The sequence below is a fragment of the Arachis ipaensis genome, chromosome B5 (assembly GCF_059453495.1).
Source record: "Arachis ipaensis isolate K30076 ecotype BB chromosome B5, ASM5945349v1, whole genome shotgun sequence".
Classification (NCBI taxonomy): Eukaryota; Viridiplantae; Streptophyta; class Magnoliopsida; order Fabales; family Fabaceae; genus Arachis; species Arachis ipaensis.
Genome location: NC_142440.1, coordinates 27,437,183 through 27,464,548, shown reverse-complemented (window position 1 = coordinate 27,464,548; position 27,366 = coordinate 27,437,183). Strand labels below are relative to the sequence as shown.

The 27,366-nt window shown below is 33.8% G+C and overlaps 1 protein-coding gene across 2 annotated transcripts; it reads right to left on the bottom strand.

The window, feature by feature from the left end:
• Positions 1-2,280: 2,280 nt before the first annotated feature.
• LOC107643391 (WAT1-related protein At3g28100) lies at positions 2,281-13,602 on the bottom strand. Of its 2 annotated transcripts, XM_088488956.1 has the most exons (7): positions 13,282-13,602; positions 12,882-12,944; positions 12,606-12,719; positions 10,282-10,516; positions 9,094-9,252; positions 3,257-3,408; positions 2,281-2,561 (listed from the first exon to the last, which is right to left on the bottom strand). In XM_088488956.1, the coding sequence occupies exons 1-7, from the start codon at positions 13,458-13,460 to the stop codon at positions 2,411-2,413; spliced, it is 1,053 nt and encodes a 350-aa protein (XP_088345082.1). In that variant the 5' UTR covers positions 13,461-13,602; the 3' UTR covers positions 2,281-2,410. The 2 variants fall into 2 exon arrangements, with proteins under 2 accessions (XP_088345082.1, XP_088345083.1); XM_088488957.1 differs by lacking the exons at positions 2,281-2,561; positions 3,257-3,408 and adding an exon at positions 6,638-6,955.
• Between the last annotated feature and the right edge of the window lie 13,764 nt (positions 13,603-27,366).

Sequence of the window (27,366 nt, the reverse complement as noted above, 5' to 3'; positions counted from 1 at the left end):
TGCTTCTGACGCCAAACTTTATGACGAACCAGTTTCTGTCGATTACGTCTTTTGTTAACGAGTTCTAAACAACGTGGATCATCTCTTGTTCGATTTCTTCGTGTCGCTTGTAGTTGTTTAGTTTGTTTGGGATCTTCTTCATGATGTACCAGATGCACCACCGGTGAATTGTTGTTGGCATGCACATCTCGATGGCCCTTTGCATCGATGCGCATTGGTCGGTAAGAATGCCTTTTGGTGTCTTCCCTCCCATGAAACGGAGCCAACACTCAAATAGCCATTTGAATTATTGGATGTCCTCATTTTTCATTAGAGCGCATCCGAGAAGTGTTGACTGATCGTGGTGATTGACACCCACAAAAGAACCAAAAACCATATTGTACTTGTAAAAATGGACACTGGAAAAAGTTATGAATCGAAATGTGTTGCCTGTGTGAACCTAAGACTTAATTTCGTAAACCGAATAGCTGTTTGTGTTGTAAGTAGTGTCGAATGAAACAACGTCTTCAAAATACTCGAATGCAGCCCCTACATCTTACATCGGCCCAAAATACGTTTTTGATGGAGTGATTGCCTTCGAGGTTGAGCTCGAAAGAGAAATTTTAATTCTTTTTTTTTTCATTTTTAATAGGTACTTCCCAAATTCTTTGGCATAATCTTGTTCGGAAATATTTCGTACTTTCCTTGTGATGTAATTCCTCAAGTCTTTTTATATAAAATTTAGTTTCCGATGACTGTCTGTTGCTGCTACAAATGATTGGTATGTTTCGCTTGGTCTGACTCCGGCTTCCTCATTGTTTTCGATGGTGCGACACACAAATATGCTTACCTCCCTATGTTGTCTGAGCATCTCTACTCGGTCTGGACAGCAGAGGTGTGAATGATTCAGAACAACTTTGGAAATTGTCCAAAGACCGACGTTCTTCAATATGGGTACGTAAATCCTAGCTGGACAGTTTATGCTGGGTGAGGGGTTTATCTTCAGAGTTGGAGATATCTTGGATTTTCACCTCCCCTCTCTACTGCATACGATTAGTTCTTAATCTTTTCTCTCTTTCGAGTCGTGTTTCTTATTTTGGTAGAAAAACCAGCAAGTTTGGAATAATTTTGGTAGAACTTTTCAACTTCTTCTAGTGTCTTGAAAGTCATCCCAACATTTCGGATAAATTGTTCATCTACAACACACCTAGACTGCATATTGAACCGAACATATTATTAAAGCGAAACCATTATATAGTACTAAATGAACGGAACATTGTCTATTATATAAATTCAAATTCAAACAACTGTCTACATAATGAACCAAAAATATTATTAAAGCGAAACCATTGTATAGTACTAAATGAACGGAACATTGTCCATTATATAAATTCAAATTCGAATAACTGCTTGCATAATGAACCAAAAATATAAATCAAAGCCAAAATAATGTACATTGCTAAATGAACCGAACATTGTATATATAAAATCAAATTCGAAACACATGTGTCTACAATTTAGGGATTATCAATTCAATTCAATTCAGTTGGGTCCATTCAATTCAATTCAATTCAATTTAGCAATTGCATTCCATTCAATTCTATTCAAAATTGAATAATCCAAACCTCGTCCGCTTGATAGGATTCAAAAGAATAATCCAAATTGCTCTCATTCAACTGAGTTGAAGTTGAATCATTCATTGTTTTGATAGCCTATTGAAGTCTGAAAATGAAGAAGATAAATCCGTAGATCGAAGAAGAATAGGAAGAAGAACGACGAGCAGCAGAGAAGAAAAAGAAGAAGAACGACGAATAACAGAGAAGAACAACGAGAACAGATCCAAAAATTTCAATGCAGATCGTTAACGTTGAAGAATGTTTATGCTAAAGAAGAAGTTTTATATAATTCTGTTACGTTAATAGGAAGGGTAAGGGGGAACGCGTGTATTTCACATAACTTGGGGGATGCGCGTTTAAAAAAAAAATATTTTGATGAGTTGGTTAGGTTTTTTTGCATAAATGTAAAGCAATATTGTTATTATATTTGCTTATATTTAGTTAGCAATGCGCTATCTTTAGCAATATCTTGGCAATAACGTATCTTAATTATTGACTATATTATGTGTATATTAAAATCAGCAATAAAAAATTAGCTACTAATATAAAATACATACTAAAATATAAATATACATTAAAAATAAATTAAATTTCATATATATTTATACATAAATATATTAATAACTAATTTTAGTGTACAAATAACCCTTTTTTTTTTTTTAACCGTGTCTTAAGTCCATTATTATTTTTCTTCTAGAGAGATTGGGTGATCCAATTTCACGTCTAATTTTGTGTGGTCTGCCTTGAATGTTTATGCATCCATATCCATAAATGAATGATATGATGTCACCCTATTAATTATTAATTATTAATGATTATATTGTAAGGTGTTTGTCATGTAAGAGAGGAGCATTTTGGCACGTTGATTGCAACCTCTCTTCATCAATTATCATGCATTTCTCTTCTGTGGCCTTTCCCCACATTACACCATAAAAACCTACCACGATTATAACTGCACCAATCAAGCTGCACAACATTCACATAAAAAAATGTCGTTAATCTAATACACACACTAAAAGGTAGTAGAAAATATTTACATTTACCTACATTGGAGAAATACTTTAATATAGTTAGATTTTATTTAGGTACATTCATTATTTAATATAACTAAAAAAAAGTGAAAATTACTATTCTTAAGAAAGAGTACTATAAAACGACAAACGTTAATGTGTTCTGAAAGAAATAAAAAGTGTAATGTTCCTTGTATAGTAGATAAATTTTTTTTTTACATATTTATATGGTAAATTAATATTTAAGTTTTAATATGTGATATTATATAAATTTTTATTATCATAATATTTATATTATAGAATATTTGATCAATTAAAATAAGAAATTGTCCTCATAAATCTAAATAATCTGTATAAAAAGTAATAAATATATGGTCAAAATTTGTCAATATAATAAGAAGTGCAACACACTTGACTATATAATAATAAGTTAATAGAGAATGTTTAAGTAACAGCCTTATAAAATATGTAACTAGACTATCACTATTATAGATTAAAATGATCTATTATTCGTATTTTTAATAAAATGTTACTCCATAATTAAATTCAAAGCATAATTTAAACATATAGGCAAATTTGTCTCTTACTAGCTAGGTAGTTAAATTTGTGTTTAAAGAGGGAATTAGTTTTAAATTTTTGAATTATAGTTACCTTCCAAGGTAAAAGTCATCTCCAAGGAACAGAGCACCCATGATAACAGTGAAGATGATTGAAATAGGTTTGAACATAGAACAAAAAAATGGTCCAGCTTTTTGGACGCTCCAAGTGCATAACAGGTACCGTAATGTTGTTGCAGCTATTGCCTTTTTTATTGTGTAATAAATAATAATAATAAACATTAGAATAAGATATCTAGATAGATGGTGAATAAAAAAATACTACCTGAATGCATAAAAAAAACAGTTATTAAATTAATTATTATATATGTAGGTATAAACACATATTGTTTAATTCATTATCAACGTATATTTTATATTTTAATATATATTTTATATTAATAACTGATTTAATAGTTAATTTTTTTGTGTATATTCAAATGACAAATATTGAAGGTATAGTGAGAGTAGCAAGAGAATATGCAGGTTTAAAGAAAAACAGAGAAGAGAAAGATGGAAATGTAACTTGAATTAGAGAATGATAAAACTCATAACTGTGAGGCATAACAAGCCTTATATACAAGCATAGATACAATGAATTAAGTTCAACACATTTGTTCGGTTCACGCACACACTATATTATCATACGCACGCATAGCAGTTGATAGTGCTCTACTCTAACTACTTTGTGATAAATATCTCCACTAGCTAACTAATTCAGCTATTTAGTAACTACATGGTTAGTTTATTAGTCTCTCAACTCATATGTCAGGTAACACATTCCCTCAAGTTAGGAGTAAAAATGTCTAGTAGTCCTAACTTGCCGTAGAAAGTGGAGAAGGTTTTCGATGCAAGTGGCTTGGTCAATAGGTCTGCTATTTGTTCATGAGTCGAGATAGGAAGTAGGTGGATGAGTTTTTCCGTCACCTTGTCTCTTACCACATGGCAATCAACCTCAATATGTTTCGTTCGTTCGTGAAAAACTGGATTGTGAGCAATGTGGATGGCTACTTGGCTATCACAGTATAGACTTCTAGGTTTCTCCAGCTCAAAACCCAAGTCACTTAGGACTTTCTTTAACCAAATTGCTTCTCTAGTAGCTGAGGCCAACGTTCGATATTCTGCTTCAGCAGAAGATGATGCCACAGTCGTTTGTTTCTTGCTTTTCCATGAAACAATTGAATTCCCAATGTAAAAACAGTAGGCAGATATAGATCTTCGTGAATCAAGGCATGCCGCCCAATCAGAGTCATTAAATCCTGACACTAGCAGGTCAGACTTGGACGGTTAGAACAACCCAGTTGCAGGTGCCATCTTGATGTATCTCAAAATTCTATATGCTGCCTTGAGGTGCAAAGTGGTTGGTTTCTCAAGAAATTGGCTGAGCTTGCCAATTGCGAAACTGATTTCTGGCCTTGTGTTAGCCAGGTAAAGGAGTTTGCCAATTAGCTTCCTATACGCGCTATTGTCAGGTAGTAATTCCCCTTCAGCTTTTGTCAACTGAGTGCCATAATCTATTGAGGTCGAAGCTGGTTTGAACTCCTCCATTCCAGAGTCTCGTAATAAATCCAAGGCATATTTCCGTTGGTATAAAGCAATGCCTTCCCTGCTTCGAGCAACTTCCATTCCTAGGAAGAACTTTAAATCACCAATGTCCTTGATACGAAATTTTTCATGCAATAATGCCTTAACGGAATTGATTTCACTCATGTCATTCCCTGCCAACACCACATCATCTACGTAAACCAGTAGTGCAGTGAAGCCACTGCTTTGGTCTTTGGTAAACAAGCTGTGATCAGACTTCGATTGGCTGTACCCACTCTCTAATAGAACAGATTTCAACATATTGTTCCACTGTCGGCTTGCCTGTTTCAGGCCGTAAAGGGACTTCCGCAGCTTGCAAACATGATTGGGCGGGGCATTCAACCCGGGGGATGCGCATATAGACCTCTTCCTCCAACTCACCATGAAGGAAAGCCATGTTGACGTCAATCTGCTTAAGAAACCAACCTTTGACAGCAGCCAATGCAAGTACGACGTGAAGTGTACTGAGCTTTAAAATAGGACTAAAAGTATTGAGGTAGTCAATGTCAGGTACTTGGGTAAAGCCTTTCGTGACTAGTCGCGCCTTATGTCTTTCAATGCTCCCATCGGGGTTGTGTTTGAGCTTAAACACCCATTTGCAGCCGATGGCTTTCTTGCCAGGAGGGAGAGCTTGAATTTTCCAAGTCTGTAGTTACTGTAGTGCATCGAGTTTATCTTTGATGGCATTCCTCCAACAAGCATGAGCTACGACATCCTCATAAGACCTTGGTTCTTCTCAGTGGAGATGGCTAGGGAGAAGACTCTATGTGATGCTGAAAGTGCATTATAACATAAGAAGTGTGTGAGGGGATATTTGCTTGGGGGGGGAGGCTGTGGAGACATTCATACATTGGAAGTCTTTGAGATATGCAGTTTTGTTATGCTCTCTTGTGGACCTTCTTAAAGGAATAAGATGTTGAGAGTCAAAGGTATGAAGAGGATCTATAGATGTATGTTCAGTTGTGTCTCTGTTTAAATCACTACTGATGCATGGATCAATGATGTGTGTGGTGCTCTATGTTAGTGGAGTGGGTGCAGAAATCTGCTATTTAGGCAGATATTCGTGTGTGTGTGGATGCTGGACTTGAGGTAAAGTGTATGAATATGTATCATATGTGAAAGGGTCAGGCATGGAATGAATCCGTGATGATATAGGATGTGAATGTGTATCAACCATTTTGGTGAAAGGAAAAATAGTTTCATAAAACTTTACATCTCTGGACACAAAAATTTCATTTGAGTGAAGATCTAACAGAACAAAACCTTTAATGCCTTCCCTAAATCCCAAAAAGGTGCACTTCCTTGCCCTTGGGTCAAGTTTTTTTCTTCCTGCCGTAATGGTGTTAGCATATGCTAAAGACCCAAAGACTCTCAACTGTGATATAGGGGGCAAGGAATAGTGCAAAATCTGATAGAGTGACTGATTTTTTAAGAAATAGATGGCAGCCTATTTATCAAGTGAATTGCATGTGCAGTGGCATAATTTCAGTAGCACTTAGGAATGTTTGAGTGAAATAAGAGGGCCCTAGTTACAGCAAGAACATGTTGGTGTTTCCTCTCAACAATATCATTTTGTTGAGGGGTCTCAACACATGTTCTTTGATGAATTATGCCACTGGATGCATAGTAATTTGGAATTAAAAATTCAGGTCCATGGTCAATTCTCACATTTTTTACAGTTTGATTGAATTGTGTTTTAGCGAAGTTGACAAAAGATTTTAACAAATTTGTGGCTTTTGATTTAGCTTTCATGAAATACAACCAAGTGTACCTAGACTTGTCATCTGCTATTATTAAAAAAATACCTGTGACCCCCTGTGGACAAAATAGACAAAGGTCCCCATATATCTACATGAATGAGTTCTAGGCAATATGATGCAATCTTATTACTTGCTGCAAATGGTAGCTTTCTTTGCTTTGCCAAGTGGCAAGCATTGCAGGGTAACATCTCAGTGTTATTACAAGTAGTGAAATGATAAATTTTTTATATTGATTTCAAGCTATTTAATGATGGATGTCCTAACCTACAATGCCAAAGACTTATATCCTGAGTGCCTTGAATGCTCATGATGTATGGTGTAGAATTTGTATGCAATGAATGTTCCTTATTGAGTGTGTAGAGGCCTCCAACAACCTCAGCTTTGCCAATCATCCTCAAAGAGCTGCAGTCCTGTATCTCACACAATTTTTCAGAAAAGTTCATAGTGCAATGTAGTGTGGCTGTAAGCCTGGATACTGAAATTAGCTTGAAATTTAATAAAGGAATGTATAATGCATTTTTCAAATACAATTTTTCAGAAAATACAATAGTTCCAATTATACTGCTTGTAGTGTAAGAACCATTTGGTAGTTTCACAATAATTGGATCTATTTGTTGATAGCTTTGAAAATCATCTAAGGCATATGATACGTGATCTGTAGTACCTGTATCAATTACTCAGGATTTGCACTTTTGTTTTGAAATGTTTAGGGCTTTAACACCTGTTTTGAAATGCAAAACATGCACCAAATTACCTTGATGAGGTGGTGACTGCTGTGAAGTCACAATTTGACTGGTACTATGAATGTTCCTTAGTTCATGCATGTGAAGCAATGCCAATAAAGTTTCTTTCTGTTCTGCAGTAAATCCAGAATTGGAAGTCTCAGAATCTCGCAACTGCATGCTTAGTTTTTCATTTGCAACCTCAGTATTTGTTGTGGCCATTATGTTTATAGCAGCTTCTCCACCATTCCTTTGCCTCAAGTGTGGTGGAAGGCCATGCTTTTTATAGCATGTCTCTATGGTGTGTCCCAATTTTCCACAGTGTAAATACTGCATTCTTTCTTGTTGTCTTCCTCGACCACCTCTCCCTCCAGCTTGTTGCCTACCTCCTCTACCTCTTCCTCTCCCTTTATTCTGACTGAAGTCCATAGTGTTTGAGGAAGTTGCAGAGTATACCACGAGTCTATTAGTTGAGATAGGTTCCAAGCTATGTTGTTGTCTTTCCTGCTGAGAGAGCATTGAAAGATCTGTGTGGATATCGAGGAGGGGATCCATGAGCATAATTTGGGACCTTACAGCCGAGTACTGGTCGTTCAAACCCCTCAAGAAACGGGTAACTTGATCCTCAGATTTGTATCTTCTCACAATACCTAAACCACACCTGCAATCCTTTCCACATTCACATGAAGGAATCATCCTGAAATTCTCTATGTCTTCCCAAATTGATTTCTCAATTTAGTGAAATAGGTTGTGACATCCATGTCTCCTTATCTAACTGCATAAAACTCCTCGTGTAATTCTGCCACCCGAAATCTATCACCATGATAATACTTGTGTTTTAGGTCATTCCATAGATCGCTAGCAATGTTAATCCATATTACTGATTGCGAAATGCTAGGGCTTAACGAGAGGTTTATCCAGGCTACGATGTAAGTATTGCATCTTTTCCAAGATTCGAACACACTATCATTTTCATCAGGCTTTGGTAAACTACCATCTATGAATTTCAATTTATTTTTAGATTTCAATGCTAATAACATCGATTTACTCCAAGAGCCATAGTTCTTGCCATCCAAAATAACAAGGATAAGAGGAGTATCAGCGCTCTCAGAAGGATGAAGAAAGTAAGGGTTGGTTGAATCTTGACTCGAATTGGCGTTGTTCCGAGTTAGTTAGGCTTGAATTGACGCGATTTGATTCAGAACTTCAATAATTCTTTGTAACTCTACCGCAGAATGTGACGAACCCGAGTTCGCAGCGAATGGTTCCACCATCTCTCCCATAATTTCACTGATTTGTGAAATTGGAGTTCTGTGCTCTTCGAATTGATGATTGAGGCACAAAGATCAAGTTTTTTCTTCCTCAATTCTTTGCTTCTTGCACATGCTACCCTCTTTGGGTCCACGCTCACCACACCATATTGAAGGTGTAGTGAGAGTAGCAAGAGAATGTGCAGGTTCAGAGAAAAACAGAGAAGAGAAAGATGGAAATGTGACTTGAATCAGAGAATGGAAAAACTCAACTAACTATGAGGCATAACAAGCCTTATATACAAGTATAGATACAATGAGTTAAGTTCAACTCATTTGTTAGGTTCATGCACACACTATATTATCATACACACGCATAGTAGCTGATAGTGCTCTATTCTAACCACTTTGTGATAAATATCTCCACTAGCTAACTAATTCGGCTATATAGTAACTAAATGGTTAGTTTGTTAGTCTCTCAACTCATATGTCAGGTAACAACAAATATACCAAAGTATTGATGTACTGCAAAGTGTAAAGACAAGATTGAAATTCTAAATAAAATATGATGAAAACCTGGTAAAAGATTGCAATCAACCCGGTGTCTAGGTTCAGCTGCCATGCACTTTGATCTCTTACTGCAATTAATGCAAATATTGAGCACTGAATGGTTGAAAATAAGAGTTGGAAGAACACTGTCACCATTACTGCAGGGTAATTCCTTATTACTGATGCCTGAAAATATGTATCAGCCAATTGTAAAATCAAGTATTAGACCCGATCTTTGAAGATTTTAAGAAAAATTAATAAATAAGGATAAATTACTTTCACTTTATGAATAAGAGGTTAAATAATATTAAGACTAAGCCTTAATTTCAGTCTTAATATCATCTAAATTTTTTAAAAAGACAATGTTACATGGTAAAATATTTAAAATAGAGTGATAATAAAGTTCACAAGAATTTTGACTTTATACTAATTAGTTTTAGAAAAACAATCAATTAGATCTTTTATGATCGAACATGTTATGTTCTTTCATTTATAGATAGTGTGAAACAAAAAGGAATTACTACTCTACTCCGTTATCTACAATAATGTATCCTGTCAGTGCCACATAAGCATGAGAATGATATCATTTTAAACCGCAAAATATTGTTATCTTTTGAGTTTTTATATATACCATTATCAACTGTTTTTTATTTACTAGAAAAAAATTTAAAAAAATAAATAAATTTTTGCTCTAAAAATTATTATTTTCAAGACGATCTTCTATAAATAAATATTTCATTATAATTAACAGTACACATAAATATTACCGTTAAATTTTACATGATAAATTAATAGAAGGATATAAATGTCCATAACTTTTTATTGTGAAAAATCTAATTGACACATTGTTTTTCATAAGATAATTAGTTAATACTTAAATGTTTAAAAATGTATGAGAATCAATTGAAATATTATATAATTTTAAAAGAAATTAGTATCACAATTTGCAAATTATAAAATTTCCTACAAAATATTGTTTTACTTCTAGAGAAATTAGTATAATTTAACGGATAAAATATTAAAAAAGAGTAATATTATATAATTAATAAAATTTATTATTTTTATTAATATTTGATTAAAATTTTAAATATTAACTTTTAAATTCTAATAGTGTAAAAACAAGATATTAGTCAAATATTAACTAATGTTAATTAAAAAAAAATATTTCTCCTCCTAAATAAATAAGGGGCAGATAGATCGAAAGGAGTGGCTAACCTGATATATATACCAGACTGAAGCTACCAAAGAATCAGCAACACAGAAAAAGCCTCCCAAGATCCAGTTAAAATGAGGTGAAAATGATAACGGGATTGAAGAGACCGAGGAGATGGGTGCCTTGAAGATTGGTGGGCCCTTATATAATATCACAACAAATGCTCCACCAGTTGATACCACTGTTCCCAAGACTTTAGCTTGGGTGCTGAAATGTCCCCATTCAACTTTTTCCATCCTAGTAAGTCGAAATTCAATTGAGACAATGCTAGCTTATCTACTACATTCACAAGATTTCACAAAGTTATCAAATCACAAAAATACTATATACGTTATTTATATAATTTTTTTAATATATTTTCTATTTTTAGTATTAGGATTAGTGATTAATAAAAAGGCTTAGTTAATATGTAACATGTTAAAATTACTATTAGTAAAAATTTTAATTTTTTTTTAATAAATGCATTTGAAAAGGGCAGAGTGGGAGACTTTCATTATTCAATACTCTTTAAACGAACCAACAATAACATGCAAATAAATGTTTAGCTAACTTTCTGGGTTGTATGTCATTGAGATCACTTTTAAACAAAAGAAGTGGATGCAAATGGTTGGTCTATGACTTTATTATGGGGAACATGCAATTAATTAACCCCATAAACTTGGAGGTTTATGTGTACTTTACATTCTAATATTTTAATTTTAGTGCAGTACAATTTTACATCTAAAATTTTCGAATAATGAAAAAGAAAAGTTTATTTTTGTTTTTTGTATTTTCTTAAAATAAACCAACTCATAAGATTTGTTATATCGACAAAATTACCTTGTAATATAATTTTGAAAGAAATGTTATAAGAAGTTGTCTTGAACCATTTGATCATTTTAATTTAAAATATCAAATATGATTTTGAAAGTTTAGATTACAAAACGTACCCCAAATTAAAGTTGATGTAGTGAATTGAATTGACATTTTCCCTTTATTACTGAAAATCTGAAATGATACATACTTAGCTTCATTCAATGTTGTATGATTAAAATGATATTATGGATAAATTACGTATATAAAATGTTTGAAAATTAAATTTATCAGATTAACCTTTTAATACTGCAGATGTTTTTGTAACTTTTTCATATTTATAAAAATCACTACAGGATATAGTGATTTTAAAATTGAAGGTAAACTGCTACAGGATATTTATAGGTTTGCGTGCTAGATACAAACTACTACAGGGTGTAACAGTTTTTAAAGAAACTGCGATTGGCTATAGCAGTTTTTGAAAACTTGTGACGCTCAGGATGATGGTGAATTGCATTTGAAATTCTAGCTAAATGAAGATTTTTTTTCTACGCAGATTCGTCGTCCCATGCCAAAAGCTAATGTAATTGGAGCATGGAAGTTATAGATAGTGCCTCCTTAGTTTTTATACGAAGTTTTTCAAAATCTAACTCTCTAATTTGCTGAATACAGGGTTAAACTGGAATGAAATATCCAATTTATCTGTTTCTTCGATCAATCTATGAGCTATTTGGCTTAGAATCTCTTTCTTTTGATAAATACCAGCAAATCTCAAATGAGGTAGACCTTTAGAACGTGCACTCATAGCTTGGAGGAGTGCAATCCACTGAGCAAGTTCAATAGCATTAAGATCAATTATATGAATCATTTTTCACCTTCCATCATCTCAATGATAGCTTGATTTATCAGAACAAATGCTATTTTTATGAATGGAAAAATCGCATAGAAGAGCTTTCAACTAAGAATTCCTTCAAAAACCATGACCATTCTAGTTGAGTTGAAGTAATCCGGTTTCTGCGCAGAGAAAAAATCCTCATTTGACTAGAACCTCAAATAAAATTCACCATCACGCTGCAAGAGTGCAATACCACAAGTTTTCAGAAATTGCTATAGCTAATCGCGGTTTCCTCATTTGTAGTTGAGCACACAAATTCATGTAAATCGCTACATCCTATAGCGGTTTACCTTTAATTTTGAAACTACTCAGTTTCTATAAATATGAAAAAGTTACAAAAACGTATACAATATTAAAAAGTTGTAATCTAATAAATTTAATTTTCAAACATTTTATATACGTAACTTGTCCTGATATTATTGTTATTTATAGCATAGATTAGAGAAAAAGAACTATAAATTCAGGGAGAGAAATGTTATTATTTCCTTAATTGATGTGTTACCTTTTATTATTTATAACAAAAAAATTTCTATTATCATAAAAAATATAAAATAATTTTAAAAAATTCACAAAAAAAAAAAAAAAACTATCAATTTTAAAAGTGAGAATATCACATTCTTCTATGAAATAAAGAAGAACCTGAATAAAAGTGCAAGTACAAAAGTTAAAGCTGGAATGAGGTTCAGCATGGCAGAGGCAAGAGTTGGTGAGCTGAGATCTATGCCCACATATGCAAATATTTGTCCTGAACTTCTGCAATATATGTTCAATATTTATGAATTTCAGTACAGGCCTTGGCATATATGATTATGATTTCACAAAATATGCATACATTATACTTGAATATGGTACTTTTATTAGTTGCAAGCTTAGATTAATTAAGCAAAATTGTTAATGTAGTAATAGTATACCAACCCACACAAAGAAAGCAAAAATAGGCTGCAAAGTGTAGAGAAACTCAGAGGAGGACGCTCTGACCTGGTAAAGAAAAAAAAATGACAAATTAAATATAAGAAGCCCAAAAAAGAAAAGGCTAAAAATTGTGTTAGTTGTTATGCTTTCTTCACTGAATTGTAGCAGCAACAATATCAGCAGAACTTACTTGTTTTGTGTAAATTCAGCGACATAGATCTAACGACATAATAAAATATAAAGTACTATTGTAGAGCATTATATTTTTGAAAAATATTCTTAAAATTCTTACTCTTGTGAACAGAAAATATAATCATAATCTTTTTCTTTAATTTGTTATTATATACTTTTGTTTGAAAAGCAAAATCGAAAGAAAAGCATGATAAAAAGAAGAGAAACTTACCTGGGTAGAAGGAAGAGAAAGGGGAGAAGAAGTAGTGTTGAGAGTGCCAAAGAATAGACAATCAAGACATATTTGTTGAAGTCATCATTCATGGCTGCTTTGATAACAACCATGCTACCACTTTGCAACACCATAGCCATTACCATTCCCACAAATGGCGCTATCTTCTTATTCCCCATACCTTACTTTCTGCTTCTATCCCACTCTCACAAGTCTCAAACTATGTTGCTTTTTTTGGTTTCTTTTTTCTGTTTCTAGAGTCACATAATAATAACAACATGGCAAGGTTTTTAGATTCTGTGTAGCTATGAAGCACGTGCCCATATAGGCAACAACAAAGTCTTCTCTATATTAGTATGATTAATTAGCCGTTTTATTAAATCAAGAGTCACATATCTCAGAAAATTTCAATTTATTTAGTATTCATTTGTTATACTACCTTTTTCTCGTGATACAATTATAAAGACTATGGCAAAATTTTTACTTTTTACTTTTTTTTTCTACCATAATTTTTTTTTAAACACAAATATTAGGGAGGGGACTAATATTTTTTTCACTTAAAATTGAAACACTAAAAAAGAGTGGTTATTATTAATATAATTCATCATCTACAAGATGAGTGATAATTATTAAAATTTTGGTGTTTATACTTATAGAGTTTAAGAATCATTGTCGTCCCTAATGACTAGTTGTATTAATAATAATAAATTTATCTTATTAGTCATACATATATATACTAATAAAATAAGACAGAATTTGTATTTTTTAATAATAAAATTGAAGTTTAGTTAATTATGTAAGTTATAACATTGAAGTCAATAATCATTTTAATCCCTGGAAAATTATGATTGACAAAATAATCCTGAAAATATAAATTACAAAATGACCTTTTAAGATATATTCTATTTGAAAATTTGAATCAAATATTTAACTAATTTACTTGTATACTTATGTATGTTTGATTTATTTTATCAAACACAATTTAGTGTTAGTTTAGATTAATTTTTTTGGCTTTAAAATAAAATATTTTTATTCAATTTAAAACTTATTTGGATAAATCTTTAAAAAAAGTACTTTTATTAAGAAAATAAATTATTTATTTTTTTAAAAGCTAACAATATCTTGTTTTTTTAAAAAAGTAAAAATAAAAGACGTTTTTAATACTTGAAAATTTTTTTTTAAAAATTTATTCAAATATAAAATAATTTTTGTCTATTAAAAAATATTTTTTTAAAAAATAAAAAAAATAAATATTTTTTTCAAAAGTCAATCCAAACTGATGCTTAGCTTATTTTGTCATTTATATCTTTTAAAATTCATTAGCCAAAATTGTAATAATTTGTAATACAAAATGATTATGTAATTAGTCTAAATGTTATTCTTCGTTAAAATGCAGAATCTAGTTTAAATTGGAATAACATATTATATAAAACAAATCTTCATTTGCATAAGCTTCTGGAGATTGTTGCGGTTTGTGTGGGAATGGCAGCAATAGCTATAGACATAGTGGAGGGGTGATGCATGATGATGACGAGAAGGCGCAATTGCGTGATTTTTTTTTATTTATCTTATATTAATTTTTTTTCTTTTAAAATCAACAAAAATTAAAATTTAGATTTTTAAATTATAAAAAGTTAAACTAATATAACAATATATAAATAATTATATTTGTATTAAAAAAATGTAAGAGCAAAAAGAAAAATAAAAAATAATAAAATAAAAAATTTAATTAACATTGACTAATTAAAATAAATAATTGAAATAAAATAAAATTTAAGTATCAACATTGATATAAAATATTTTTTTTAATTTATTAATAATAAAAACTTTTATGATATCTAAAAAATGCTATTTAATTTATTAAAAATTAAAAATTAATATTCAATTTAAAAAACATAAAAATAAATAATTTTTAAATATTTAAAATTTATTATAAAAAATAAATTAAACAAAAAATAAATAGCAAATTATAGACGTATAGAATTCACCGTAATAATGCCGAAAAGTGGCAGATTTTAATGAGCAGGGGAGATATTTCATTGAATAGAAATATTAACCACATTCCTATTTGTGTGGTCCCCTGACCGCTAGAACCAATACGGGGAGTGCATCATGGTGGTTCATGAATTGAAAGGAACAAGGCAATACGATGATTAAAGAAGATATTTTACAAAACATTATTTCTAAGAATATTTTACACAAATAAAATAAACTAAATACAATATTACGAGATTACTATAAAATAAAAATGAATATATGCGTGTTTGTTTTCCTGTATGAATTTGTGGTTTAAAATTATCATTTATGCATAAATAATAAAATTGAGAGAATAAGTAATAAAATTGATAAAGTACATAAAAAGAACTTGTGTATTTTTCATTCAATTGAAAACAGAAAAGAATAATTAATTATGTATATACATAAATACAAAATAAACTAACAGAAATTTAAATTTTAAACTATACTAATAAACTAATAGAGTTTTGAATTTTAAACTTTTTCGTAGACTTCTGAAGGCGGTTGATTCAATATGCCTACAAAGAAGGATGGTATATTCAGCTTAAAAAAATTAGCATGAAATGATTGAGTAGTCAAAGGTTTGATAAAAATATCTGCCGCCGTGAGGAAAGAATGGGAAGTAATTTCATGATCCCAACTCGAAAGTGCAATCAACTTCCATATGTTTAGTCTTCTCATAAAAAATCGGGTTGGCAGCGATATGTAATGTACTTTGGTTATCGCAAAACAGAACTGGAGGTCTTTCACAAATAATGTGAAAGAATTGCAATAGGTTTAATATCCATAAAAGCTCACAAGTTGTATTAGACAAAGCACGATACTCAGCTTTCGTAGAGGAACGAGCAACAGTGGTCTGCTTCTTACTTTTTTCAGACACTAAACAATCCCCAAAAAGAAGTAGTAGCTAGTTGAGAAACGGCAGGTATCGGGGCATCCGGCCCAATCGGAATCACTAAATTCACAAATCTGAAAAGTAGAGTCTCTAGAAAAATAAACCTTTTGCCTAGACTATTCTTGAGATAGCGAAGAACCCGCCTTGCAGCTTTATAATGGGCCTGAGAAGGAGAGGCCGTGAACTGGCTAAGCTGCTGGGTGGCATACATAATATCCGGTCGAGTAGTGATCAAATAAATTAATCGACCAACAAGACGGCGATAAACAGAGGGATCTAAAAGAAGAGGACCATCATCTTAGTAAAGTTTAACAGTACTATCCATAGGGACAGCAGCAGGTTTAGCACCAAGTAATCCAAAATCATCTAATAAATCAAGGCAGTATTTATGCTGAGAAAGAGAAATACCCTTTGAAGAGTGAGCAACTTTAATGCCTAGAAAATACTTTAGTGTACCAAGATCCTTAATCTTAAAATTGCACTATAAAATCTTCTTAGAAGCAATTTCAGCAGCAGAATTTCCAGCAATGATGATGTCATCGACATAAACTAACAGAATGCATATGTCATTGTCCAGAATTTTGACAAACAAACTATAATCAAAAGTTGTCTGTTGACAACGACAAGAAAAGAGAAGAGAAGAAAGTTTCTCATATCACATTTTGCTTGACTGTCGTAACCCATAAAGAGACTTAAGGAGCTTGCAACACTGATTGGGACCGGATGGAGTAATGCCAGGAGGAAGTGCCATATAAACCGTTTCTTTCAAATCACCGTGTAAACCTCAATCAATGTTTAAATTATTTGTCACTTAAGCAAATCCAATAAAATTAACCGAAGTATTTAAACCTCGGGTCATCTCTCAAGGAATTGCAGGGAAGTGTAGTTTATTATGGTTATAGAAAAGTATTTTTGGGGTTTTGGAATAAGAGACAAGAAATGTAAACAACAAGGAAGTAAACTAACAATTAAGAAAAGTCTTAGCAAGGATTGATAATTGGAATTCCTATTCCCATTATCATAGTCACTTGTGATAGTAATTGCCTTTTGCTCTCACTTAGTTAACCTCTAACAATTGAAGGTAAGTCAACTGAGCAATTCAACTTGAGTTTACAAGTCCTAATCAAAGACTAGAGTTAGTGAAGCTCAAGCCAACTAGCAACTTTCAATCACCAACCAACAAGAGACTTTGACAATTCAAGAGTCTCCAATTTACTCAATCTAAGCTAATAACATAAAAATTTAACGTGAAATCCAACCAAGCATTTTATCAAACACTTGGAAGGTATAAAATAAAAATATGGAAAACTAACAAGACATAGCAAAATCTAAGACTAACAATTACAAGAGGAAACAATAACAACAAAGTAAAGAAAACAATCATAAACATGAAAACATAAATTGCATTAATATGAAAATTGAATCTAACATGAAGAGTTCATAAACTAAATTGGAAAAATAGAGAAATCAACAAGAGAAGATAAAATAAGATGCCAAAGTAATAGAATGTAGAAGAGAAACTGAATTAAAGTAAGATAAAATTCTGAATTGGAGAAGAAATAAAACTAAGACCCTAAAACCTAGAGAGAGGAGCTAGAAAACTACATCTAAAACCTAATAATTGTGTATATGAGAAGTGAATGATTGATTTTCCCATCCAGCTCCACTCTGCAGCCGCTAATCAGTATTTTCGGGTCTGAAACTGGGTCCAAAGCAGCCCAGGAATCGCCCCCAGCGAATTCTGATATCTGCAGCACGTGACGCTTTGTCACGCATACGCGTCGGCCACGCGTATGCGTCACTGAAAGAATTTCTAGTCATGCGTACGCGTCATCCACGCGTGCGCGTCATCCACGCGTGCGCGTCATTTGTCTACTGCACAAGTCACGCGTACGCATCGTCCATACGTGCACGTCGCTACCAGCTTCTGAAATTCTCAATTTCTTGTATTCCTTCCATTTTTGCATGGTTCCTTTCCATCTTCTAAGCCATTCCTACCCTATAAACCCTGAAAACACTTAACACACGTATCACGACATCGAACAGGAATAAGAGAGGATTAAAAATTAGCAAATTTAAGGCCAAAGAAGCATGTTTTCAATCATAGCACAAAATTAGGAAGAAAAATGTAAAACATGTGAATTATATGAATAAGTGTGAGAATAATGGATAAAATCCATTCAATTCAATACAAAATAAACCGTAAAATAGCAGTTTATCAATCTCCCCACACTTAAACATTAGCATGTCATCATGCTAAGCTCAACAGAAGCTATAAAGGAGGTGAGGTGGAATGGTAGAATTTATGAAATGCAACCTATCTATATGAATGCAACTAAATGAAAAATGCTTTTTCCTACTTGGTTAAAAGTAAATCAAATTCTCCAAAAACAAATATGAACTGGATTCCACTAATTCAAATCATAAAATGAAGTACACATAGACTTGCAAGAAGAAAGCTCGTGAAAGTTGGGAACAAAGAATCGAGCATCGAACCCTCACCGGAAGTGTATACACTCTAATCGCTCAAGTGTTTAAGGTTCGATTCTCTTAATTCTCTACTAACCTTGCTTTCTAAGGCTTGCTCTTCTTCTACCAGTCAACAAAAATTTAATGCACAAATACACATATTAAGAGGTCTTTTAAGGGTTGTAATGGGGTTAGGGTCAAGGTAGGATTGTATTTGGTCAAGTGGACTAAAATCTGAATCCTTGATTAACTCAAACTTCCAACCTAACTTAAGACAATCCATGTAATTAGAACACAAAATCTAACTACCCATTAACTGTATTTACCATATATTCATGCATCCCAATTTTGAGTACAGCTCACATGCATTGCTACCACCACTTACTTTGGGGTATTTTATCCCCTTTTTATTGCTTGTTTTTTTTTTCTTTTTCTCTCTTTTTTTTATTTTTTTTTCTTTTGTTTTTCTCAATGCATATGATTAAGGTATTGAATGTAGGAATATGTGCTCAACTATTTTTTTCACCTTTTCACAAGAATATACAACACCCAAATTCTAAACCAAATGTTCCAAACCCAATTTTCCCACACTTAAATCATGAGCACTCTCACTAGTCTAAGCTAACCAAGGATTCAAATTAAGGACATTATTGTTTTCCGCTTAGAGTTAATAATGTGCTAAAGTAAAGAACAATTGGGGTTAAAAAGGCTCAACATTGGTTTGCAAAGGATAATGAAAGGGTAAGGCCATATGGGTATGTGAGCTCAGTGAAACAAAGGCCTCAATCACGCAAGTGCATGCATACATAAAAAAATAGAAATATAGAATCAAGCAAAACAAAGATCACAATTTTAGAGAGAACAACACACACCAAAATAAAACATTAGTTGATAAAATACAACTAATCAAATAGGTTCAAAATCTCACTGGTTTTGTGTGTTCGAGCTCTAAACCATGTTCCAAAATAAATTTTTTCAAGCAAGTTCAACAAAAAATTTTAATTCAAATTAGTGAAATGCTCTAAACAGTTTTTTTGGAAAAGAATTCATCACTTCAACTAAGTAGTGGTAGAATATGCACAAAATCTAACAAACATGCAATCAATCATGCAAATACAACAATGAACTAACAAAAAAATTAAACATTAGTGTTGAGAAGAAAATAACTAACTCATGAAAGTTAGTATCGACCTCCCCACACTTAAAGATTGCATCGTCCTCGGTGCATACAAAGATTTGCAACTGTACAGGTGGCTACAGCTGATGCTTTTCTTCAAAAGATGGGGCAGAGAGACTTCTTGTGCCCCAGTTAGAAACTTTTCCTTTTCCTCTTGGTGGCCAGCCTGAAAGAAGAGAAGAAGAAAGAAGAAGAACTTACAAACAAAGATATGTAAACAAATAAAATATGGGTCGGCTAATGCCAAATAATAATGAGGTTCTCAACTACATGGTAGCTATAATATGTGAGTGAGAAAATAATAGAAGCAAATGGAATATGGAATAAATACCAAACAAGTCAAGAAGCACCGAAAACAATGCAAGAAATATGCAACAGTTGAGTAAGAAAAGTTAACACCAATGGAAAATTAGTAAACTTAGAAAATAAAATAAAAACATGCACAAAGCAAGAATGCAATGAATGATAGTATGCAAATGCAATAAGCAAAAGAGAATAAAAGAGAATAAGGATGAGAAGTAAAAGAAATGAAGAAGAAGAAAGTAAGAAGGGAAGAAGAAAAGGAAGAAGAAAGGGAAGAGGAAAGAATAAGAAAGTAGGGAAGAAAGTAATAGAATGAAAAACAGGACGCGACGCGTAAGCATCTCCCACGCATACGCGTGGGTGTGAATTGTTCGCCTCGCATAGTACGCGCACAGTGGCAGCGCAACTCTCTGTTCGCTGTACCAAAAGACGACATAAAGGAATGACGCGTACACGTCGTCCACACCTACGCGTGGATGGAAAAAAAATGCAAGTGACGCGTACGCGTCAGTGACGCGCACGCGTGGATTGGGTTGTGCGGTTGGCACCCCACCAGCGCGGTCCTGGCACAACTCTCTGTCCAGACCGCGCGCTCGCATTGTCTCAGAACTATTTTTGCATGGTCCATTTTTGGGCATCGACGCGTACGCGTCGGTCACGCGCACGCGTGGCAGTCTCTTTTTTTTTTAAATTTAACAGGCTACCAAAGTAATGTCAAACATTAATAAACAAGAGAAATCACAATGTAAACTAAATAAACCTAACTAAAAATGAAAATTTGACTTATGACCAATATAAATAAAAGAGAAAATAGAAAGAATTTACCATAGTGGGGTGTCTCCCACCTAGCACTTTTAGTTAGAGTCCTTAAGTTGGACATTTGGTGAGCTCCTTGTCATGGTGACTTGTACTTGAACTCATCTTGAAACTTCCACCAATGCTTGGACTTCCAATAAGATCCAACATTTTCCAGTGAATTCACCAAGCCTTGATGAAGTTCTCCACAAGATTTGAGCTTCCAAAGTTGATCCTCTTGTATGCCGGGATTCCAAATCTTATTTCTACACCCGTCTTTAAGTGGATCATCATTGTTGCAACCGGGTGGCAAGCAATCCGAATTCTCAATGAAGTACTAAACTCTTCTCTTAGATCTAACCAAATTATCACTAGTCCAGCCCTTGTATCTAGCTCTTGAAATCTCAACCTTGATGAGGCTTGATTTGTAACTCCAACCACTAAACATCCTTCTCTTACGCTTAATTCTGCAAAGCCTCCTAAGTTGGCCATCTATTTCAAGAATACCATACTCAAGTGGGACAGTAAATCTAATAGAGATAAGTTTTACCCACTTAAATGAAGGAGTAGATGACAACCTAGGTAGAAAAGTCTCCAACGATCTTGACAAAGCATATTCAATTCCCGTCCAACCTTTCCGAGGGACTTCCACCTTTTGAAAAGATTCTTCACTTTCAAGCTCTTCTTTACCGAATTCATCCAACTCTTCTCCATCACTCAAATCAAAAGTATGAGGTTGAGAGAAATCTACGTCAATATTGCTTTCAATTTCATCGGGAGAAGGCTCTTCTAACTCAAGGGGTTCACTTGTTGATGCAAATTTATTACTAGGATGGCTTGATTGATGATCATCATCACCAAGGGAGCTTGTCTTGATCTATTCCGTCCAATTCTTCATAGGAAATATGCCTTAGAGGTTGTGTACTAGCCTCCTCAACATCGATTTCAAGCTTCTTGGAGGAATACTCTACAACTCTAGATTCCCATGGAGGTTCAGCATCTCCTAAGTCTTCAACCACTTCTTCCTCTGCAACAATTACAACTTTTTCTAATTCCAATACAAAGCCACATTCCTCACTTTTCACCGGAGTTTCTAGTCTCTCCGTCATGCTATGTTCCTCATTAGATTCTCCACATGTAGCCATAGGTGTACTTTGAGTGTTGAAGTACAGTGAAGCTAAATTATCTACTACCTCGGTCAAGGTAGCTATGAACTCTAGTGTCGTCCTTTGCATCTCTCTTTGCTCCTGAAGAACAACACCAAGAGTGTCATCCATTGGAGATTGGGGTGGATATGAGGATTCATTAGTTGGGAGGAAAGGTTCATGATAAGAGGGTGGTTCATCATGATAAGGATGTGGCGGTTCAACACTCTCTATCTGTTCTACTTGTTGTACAACACACTTCAATCCCTTGTTCTCAAGTTGAGATTTGTTAGCCATGAGAGCTTCGTGTGCTTTTCGTCTTTTCTCTCGCTCCATTTGATGGATGGTTGCTTGAAGTCTATCCATTGCTTCCTTAAAATGATCTTGTGGCTCTTGTTCCGCTTGGCTAACATAATTAGGATCATATTGTGGTTGAAAGCTTGCATACATTGGAGGTGGTGTATATTGAGGTAGTGGTTCTTAGGAGTAATTGGGTTAGAATTGGGGTTGCTCTATGTATGGTTTATTTGGCTCATATGGTGGTTGGTATGGTGGATAAGGGTTAGGGTCATATGGAGGTGAATGGTAGAAAGGGGCTTGTGAGTATGGTGGTTCAAAGCTATGTTGAGGAGGGGGTTCATAGGCATATGAGGAGGCTTGTTGGTAACTACAAGGGGGTCCACCATGGCTATTGGGTTGATATGCATCCTGGAATGGCTCTTGCTTATAGTACATTGGTGGAGGTTGTTGCCGAAAAGGTTGATCATATGCTCGAGGCTCCTCCCACCTTTGATGGTTTCATCCTTGATGCATATCCTCATTGTAGCTTTCATTCCCTACAACATAGTTGTAACCACTCTCATAGCCAAAGGGATGAGAATTCATAGTAGCAAATAAAAATAAAAACTAATAAAAATAAGCAACAAAGTCTAAAACTAACAAAAACTAACAAACAAGCAAAAGATAAATATATACAATAACCAATAATAAGGTACACATTTGCAATTTTCCGGGAATGGCGCCAAAAACTTGACGGAGGAAAAATGTCGGTAAAGATTTTCACAAAAATGATCACGTTGCAAGTATAGTTCTAAACCGACAAGTAAACCTCAATCAATGTTTAAATTGTTTGTCACTGAAGCAAACCCAATAAAATTAACCGAAGTATTTAAATCTCGGGTCGTTTCTCAAGGAATTGCAGGGAAGTGTAGTTTATTATGGTTATAGAAAAGTATTTTTGGGGTTTTGGAATAAGAGATAAGAAATGTAAACAACAAGGAAGTAAACTAACAATTAAGAAAAGTCTTAGCAAGGATTGATAATTGGAATTCCTATCCCCATTATCATAGTCACTTGTGATGGTAATTGCCTTTTGCTCTCACTTAGTTAACCTCTAACAATTGAAGGTAAGTCAAGTGAGCAATTCAACTTGAGTTCACAAGTCCTAATCAAAGACTAGAGATAGTGAAGCTCAAGCCAACTAGCAACTTTCAATCACCAACCAACAAGAGACTTTGACAATTCAAGAGTCTACAATTTACTCAATCTAAGCTAAGAACATAAAAATCTAACGTAAAATCCAATCAAGCATTTTATCTAACACTTGGAAGGTATAAAATAAAGACATGGAAAACTAACAAAACATAGCAAAATCTAAGACTAACAATTGCAAGAGGAAACAATAATAAAAAAGTAAAGAAAACAATCATAAACATAAAAACATAAATTGCATTAATATGGAAATTGAATCTAACATGAAGAGTTCATAAAATAAATTGGGAAAATAGAGAAATCAATAAGAGAAGATAAACTAAGATGCTAGAATAATAGAATGTAGAAGAGAAACTGAATTAAAGCAAGATAAAATTCTGAATTGGAGAAGAAATCAAACTAAGACCCTAAAACCTAGAGAGATGAGAGAGCCTCTCTCTCGAGAAAACTATATCTAAAACCTAATAATTGTGTGTATGAGAAGTGAATGATTGATTTCCCCATCCAGCTCCACTCTGCAGCCTCTAATCAGTATTCTCGGGCCTGAAACTGGGTCTAAAGTAGCCTAGAAATCGCCCCCACGAATTCTGATATCTGCAGCACGTGATGCTTTGTCACACGTACGCGTCGGCCACGCGTACGTGTCGCTGAAAGAATTCCTAGTCATGCATACGCGTCATCCAGACGTGCGTGTCATTTGTCTGCTGCACAAGTCACGCGTACGCATCGTCCATGCGTGCTCATCCTACTAGCTTCTGAAATTCTCAATGTCTTGTATTTTTTCTATTTTTGCATGCTTCGTTTCCATTCTCTAAGCCATTCCTGCTCTATAAACCCTTAAAACACTTAACACACGTATCACGGCATCAAATGGGAATAAGAGAGGATTAAAAATTAGCAAATTTAAGACCAAAGAAGCATGTTTTCAATCATAGCACAAAATTAGGAAGGAAAATGTAAAACATGTGAATTATATGAATAAGTGTGAGAATAATGGATAAAATCCATTCAATTCAATATAAAATAAATCGTAAAATAGCGGTTTATCAAGCACCAAAAAGTAAGAGGTAAATTTGATTGAAACATAAGAGCACGTGCAACATTTAAAATGTGTTGATGTTTACATTCGACCATTCTATTTTATTAGAGAGTTTCAACGCAACTTCGTTAATGAATGATGCCTTGAGATGAATAAAAATCATGTAAAAGAAATTCAGGCCCATTGTCAAAACTAATAATTTTAACCATTGAATTAAATTGGGTGTTTACTAAAGCTATAAAATTCTTAATGTGTTGTGACACCTCACTCTTTGATTTTAGTAAAATGGCCCAAGTAAATCGGCTAAAATTATCCACAATAGTTAAAAAATATTTATGATTATGAATAGAGTTTTGGCGAAAGGGCTCCCAAATATCTAAATGCAATAATTTAAAATTAGCAGTCATTTTATTTATACTAATATGAAAAGAAAGTTTTCTTTGTTTGGAAAAATGACATACATCACAAACTTCATCATAGTGTGTTGGAATAAAGGAAAATTGTCTATGTAATATGTCAAGTCTGTGTCCAGAAATATATCCTAAGCCGAAATACCATAATTTGAAAGACATGAGATAAGTGGTATGAGTGGAGACAATGGAATGTGATTACAATGAATTATTGACAGAAGACGTTTGTGTAAGAACATACAATCCTTCTCGTAAGCTACCCAAATTAATCATCCTCAAGATGTTCAATTCTTGAAAGTGACAAGAAAATCTTGAAAAAGTGTTTTGTTAGGGAAGTATAAAAGTAATTTTAGATACAAGAATTAGATTGAAATGAAATTGAGGCAAATAAAGAACGTTGGAGAGAGTTAAAGAATTTAAAAATTTAACTACACCAACATAAGAAGCAATAGCGGTGGATCCATTTGGCATATGTACGATGTTGGATTTGATTTTAGAATAAGATAAAAAAAATTGGACAAATTTAAAGTAATATGGTCAGTAGCACCTGAATCAATTATCCAAGCATCGTTAAATATTGATTGAGATGAAGAATTATTTAAAAAAAAGAAAGTTGAGGAAGAGCATAAATGATGGATACCCAAAGTTGGGCTTGGGAGAAGCCTAATTTGAGAGGAAGAAAGAGTTGTCTCATCTGTGGTTGCTGATGCATGAGCCTCAGTTTTCTTCAGAAAAGTCATAAGAGTGTTATGCTAGGCTAGTGACAAGCCAGAAACTGTTTCTGGTAGATTATCCTTAGCATCTTTCTCACGTTGATTCTGAGTACTGAAGGATTAGGGAGGTGTGGTAGCTGCGCTAGTGACAGAGATAGTGGTGTGATCTGGGATGCGTGGTCGACCAGGAAAATGCGGATGACCTGGAAGATAGCCGTGATTCGTGTAACAGATGTCAATGGTGTGGCCGGTTCATCCACAATGAGCGCATATTTTCGACCGAGCACTTCCGCGTCCTACGCCGGCAAGGGAAGAACCATGTCCGCGGCTTGAGGAAGGGCGTCGACTATCGATGGCAGCGATCAGAATTTTCTATTCATCAAGAATGTGCGAGCAGCTCTCGTTTGTGTTAGATAACCATGGCGAAAACCTTAGTTGTTGGCAGAAGAAGATGGAGCAAAGGTAATTGGAATCGAACAATTGAAAATTGTTTGTCAAGCCCTTTCAAAAATCAAATAACAAAATCCTGGAGACAGTGAGTTTTGGCAGGATACGAACAAATAGAAAGGGATCCGAAGTTTTCCATCTCATCCCATAAAGTTTTGAGCGCTATGTAAAAGCTCAGTAATAGACAGGGAACTTTGCTTCAATTCATATATTTTCTTTTGGAGTTTGGCAATGCGAAGAAGGTCAGTTTGTGAAAGGTACCTTTTACGAAGGTCCTGCCAAATAGAAGAGGCAGTGGAGAGGTAAATTACACTATGGGTTATGGATGGTGATAAAGAATGAAAGAGCCAGGAGAGAATAAGATTGTTGCATCTCTCCCAGATCGAGAACAGAGAGTCATCAGAAGAGGGAAAAAAATTGTGCCGGTGAAAAATTCATATTTATTTTTAGAGATAACTGCCATGGAAAAAGAACGGCTCCAAGAGTGGTAATGATTTCTGGTGAGCACAGGAGAAACAAGAACAGAGGTAGGGTTCTCACTTGGATATATGTAAAAAGGGCTAGTTGGATTTTGAGAAGGGTTGGCATCATCCATGGTGGGTGAAGGTGAACCACCGGAAGAGACTAATGGTGAAGATGAATTGTTTGGATTCGTTGTTTTGACCATGTATGGTCATCAGTAGAGCTACTAGGAGCTCTGATACCATAATAAAATTGAGAGAGTACGTAATAATCAAGGTTCTGAAAATCGAACCGGTTATCAAACAACTCTAGTTACTGGTTTACTGGTTTACAGGTTTAACCGGTTCGATCGTGGTTGAAGCGAAAAACCGTTTTATAATAAAATAATAGATAAAATATAAATAAACACACAAAAACTATATGATCTTATCAATTTACAATCTCAAAATTTTTTTTAAAACACTCTTAATCATATGTTTCAAGTACTTTTGTCATCATCATCTTCAGCTTTACACTCATCACTCAATTAAAAAATCCACAACCCTAATCCTCTATGATTTCTTTTGGAAAAATAAAATCTCATTCAAGAAGGAAACCATAGCTGTAAGTAATTCGAGAATATTTGTGAGACTCAGCACTAAGACATAGAACAAGTATACATATAGAGCAATACCAAACAATCCAATTCTCAATTTCATGAATCATAAACAAAAGGCTGTCTAA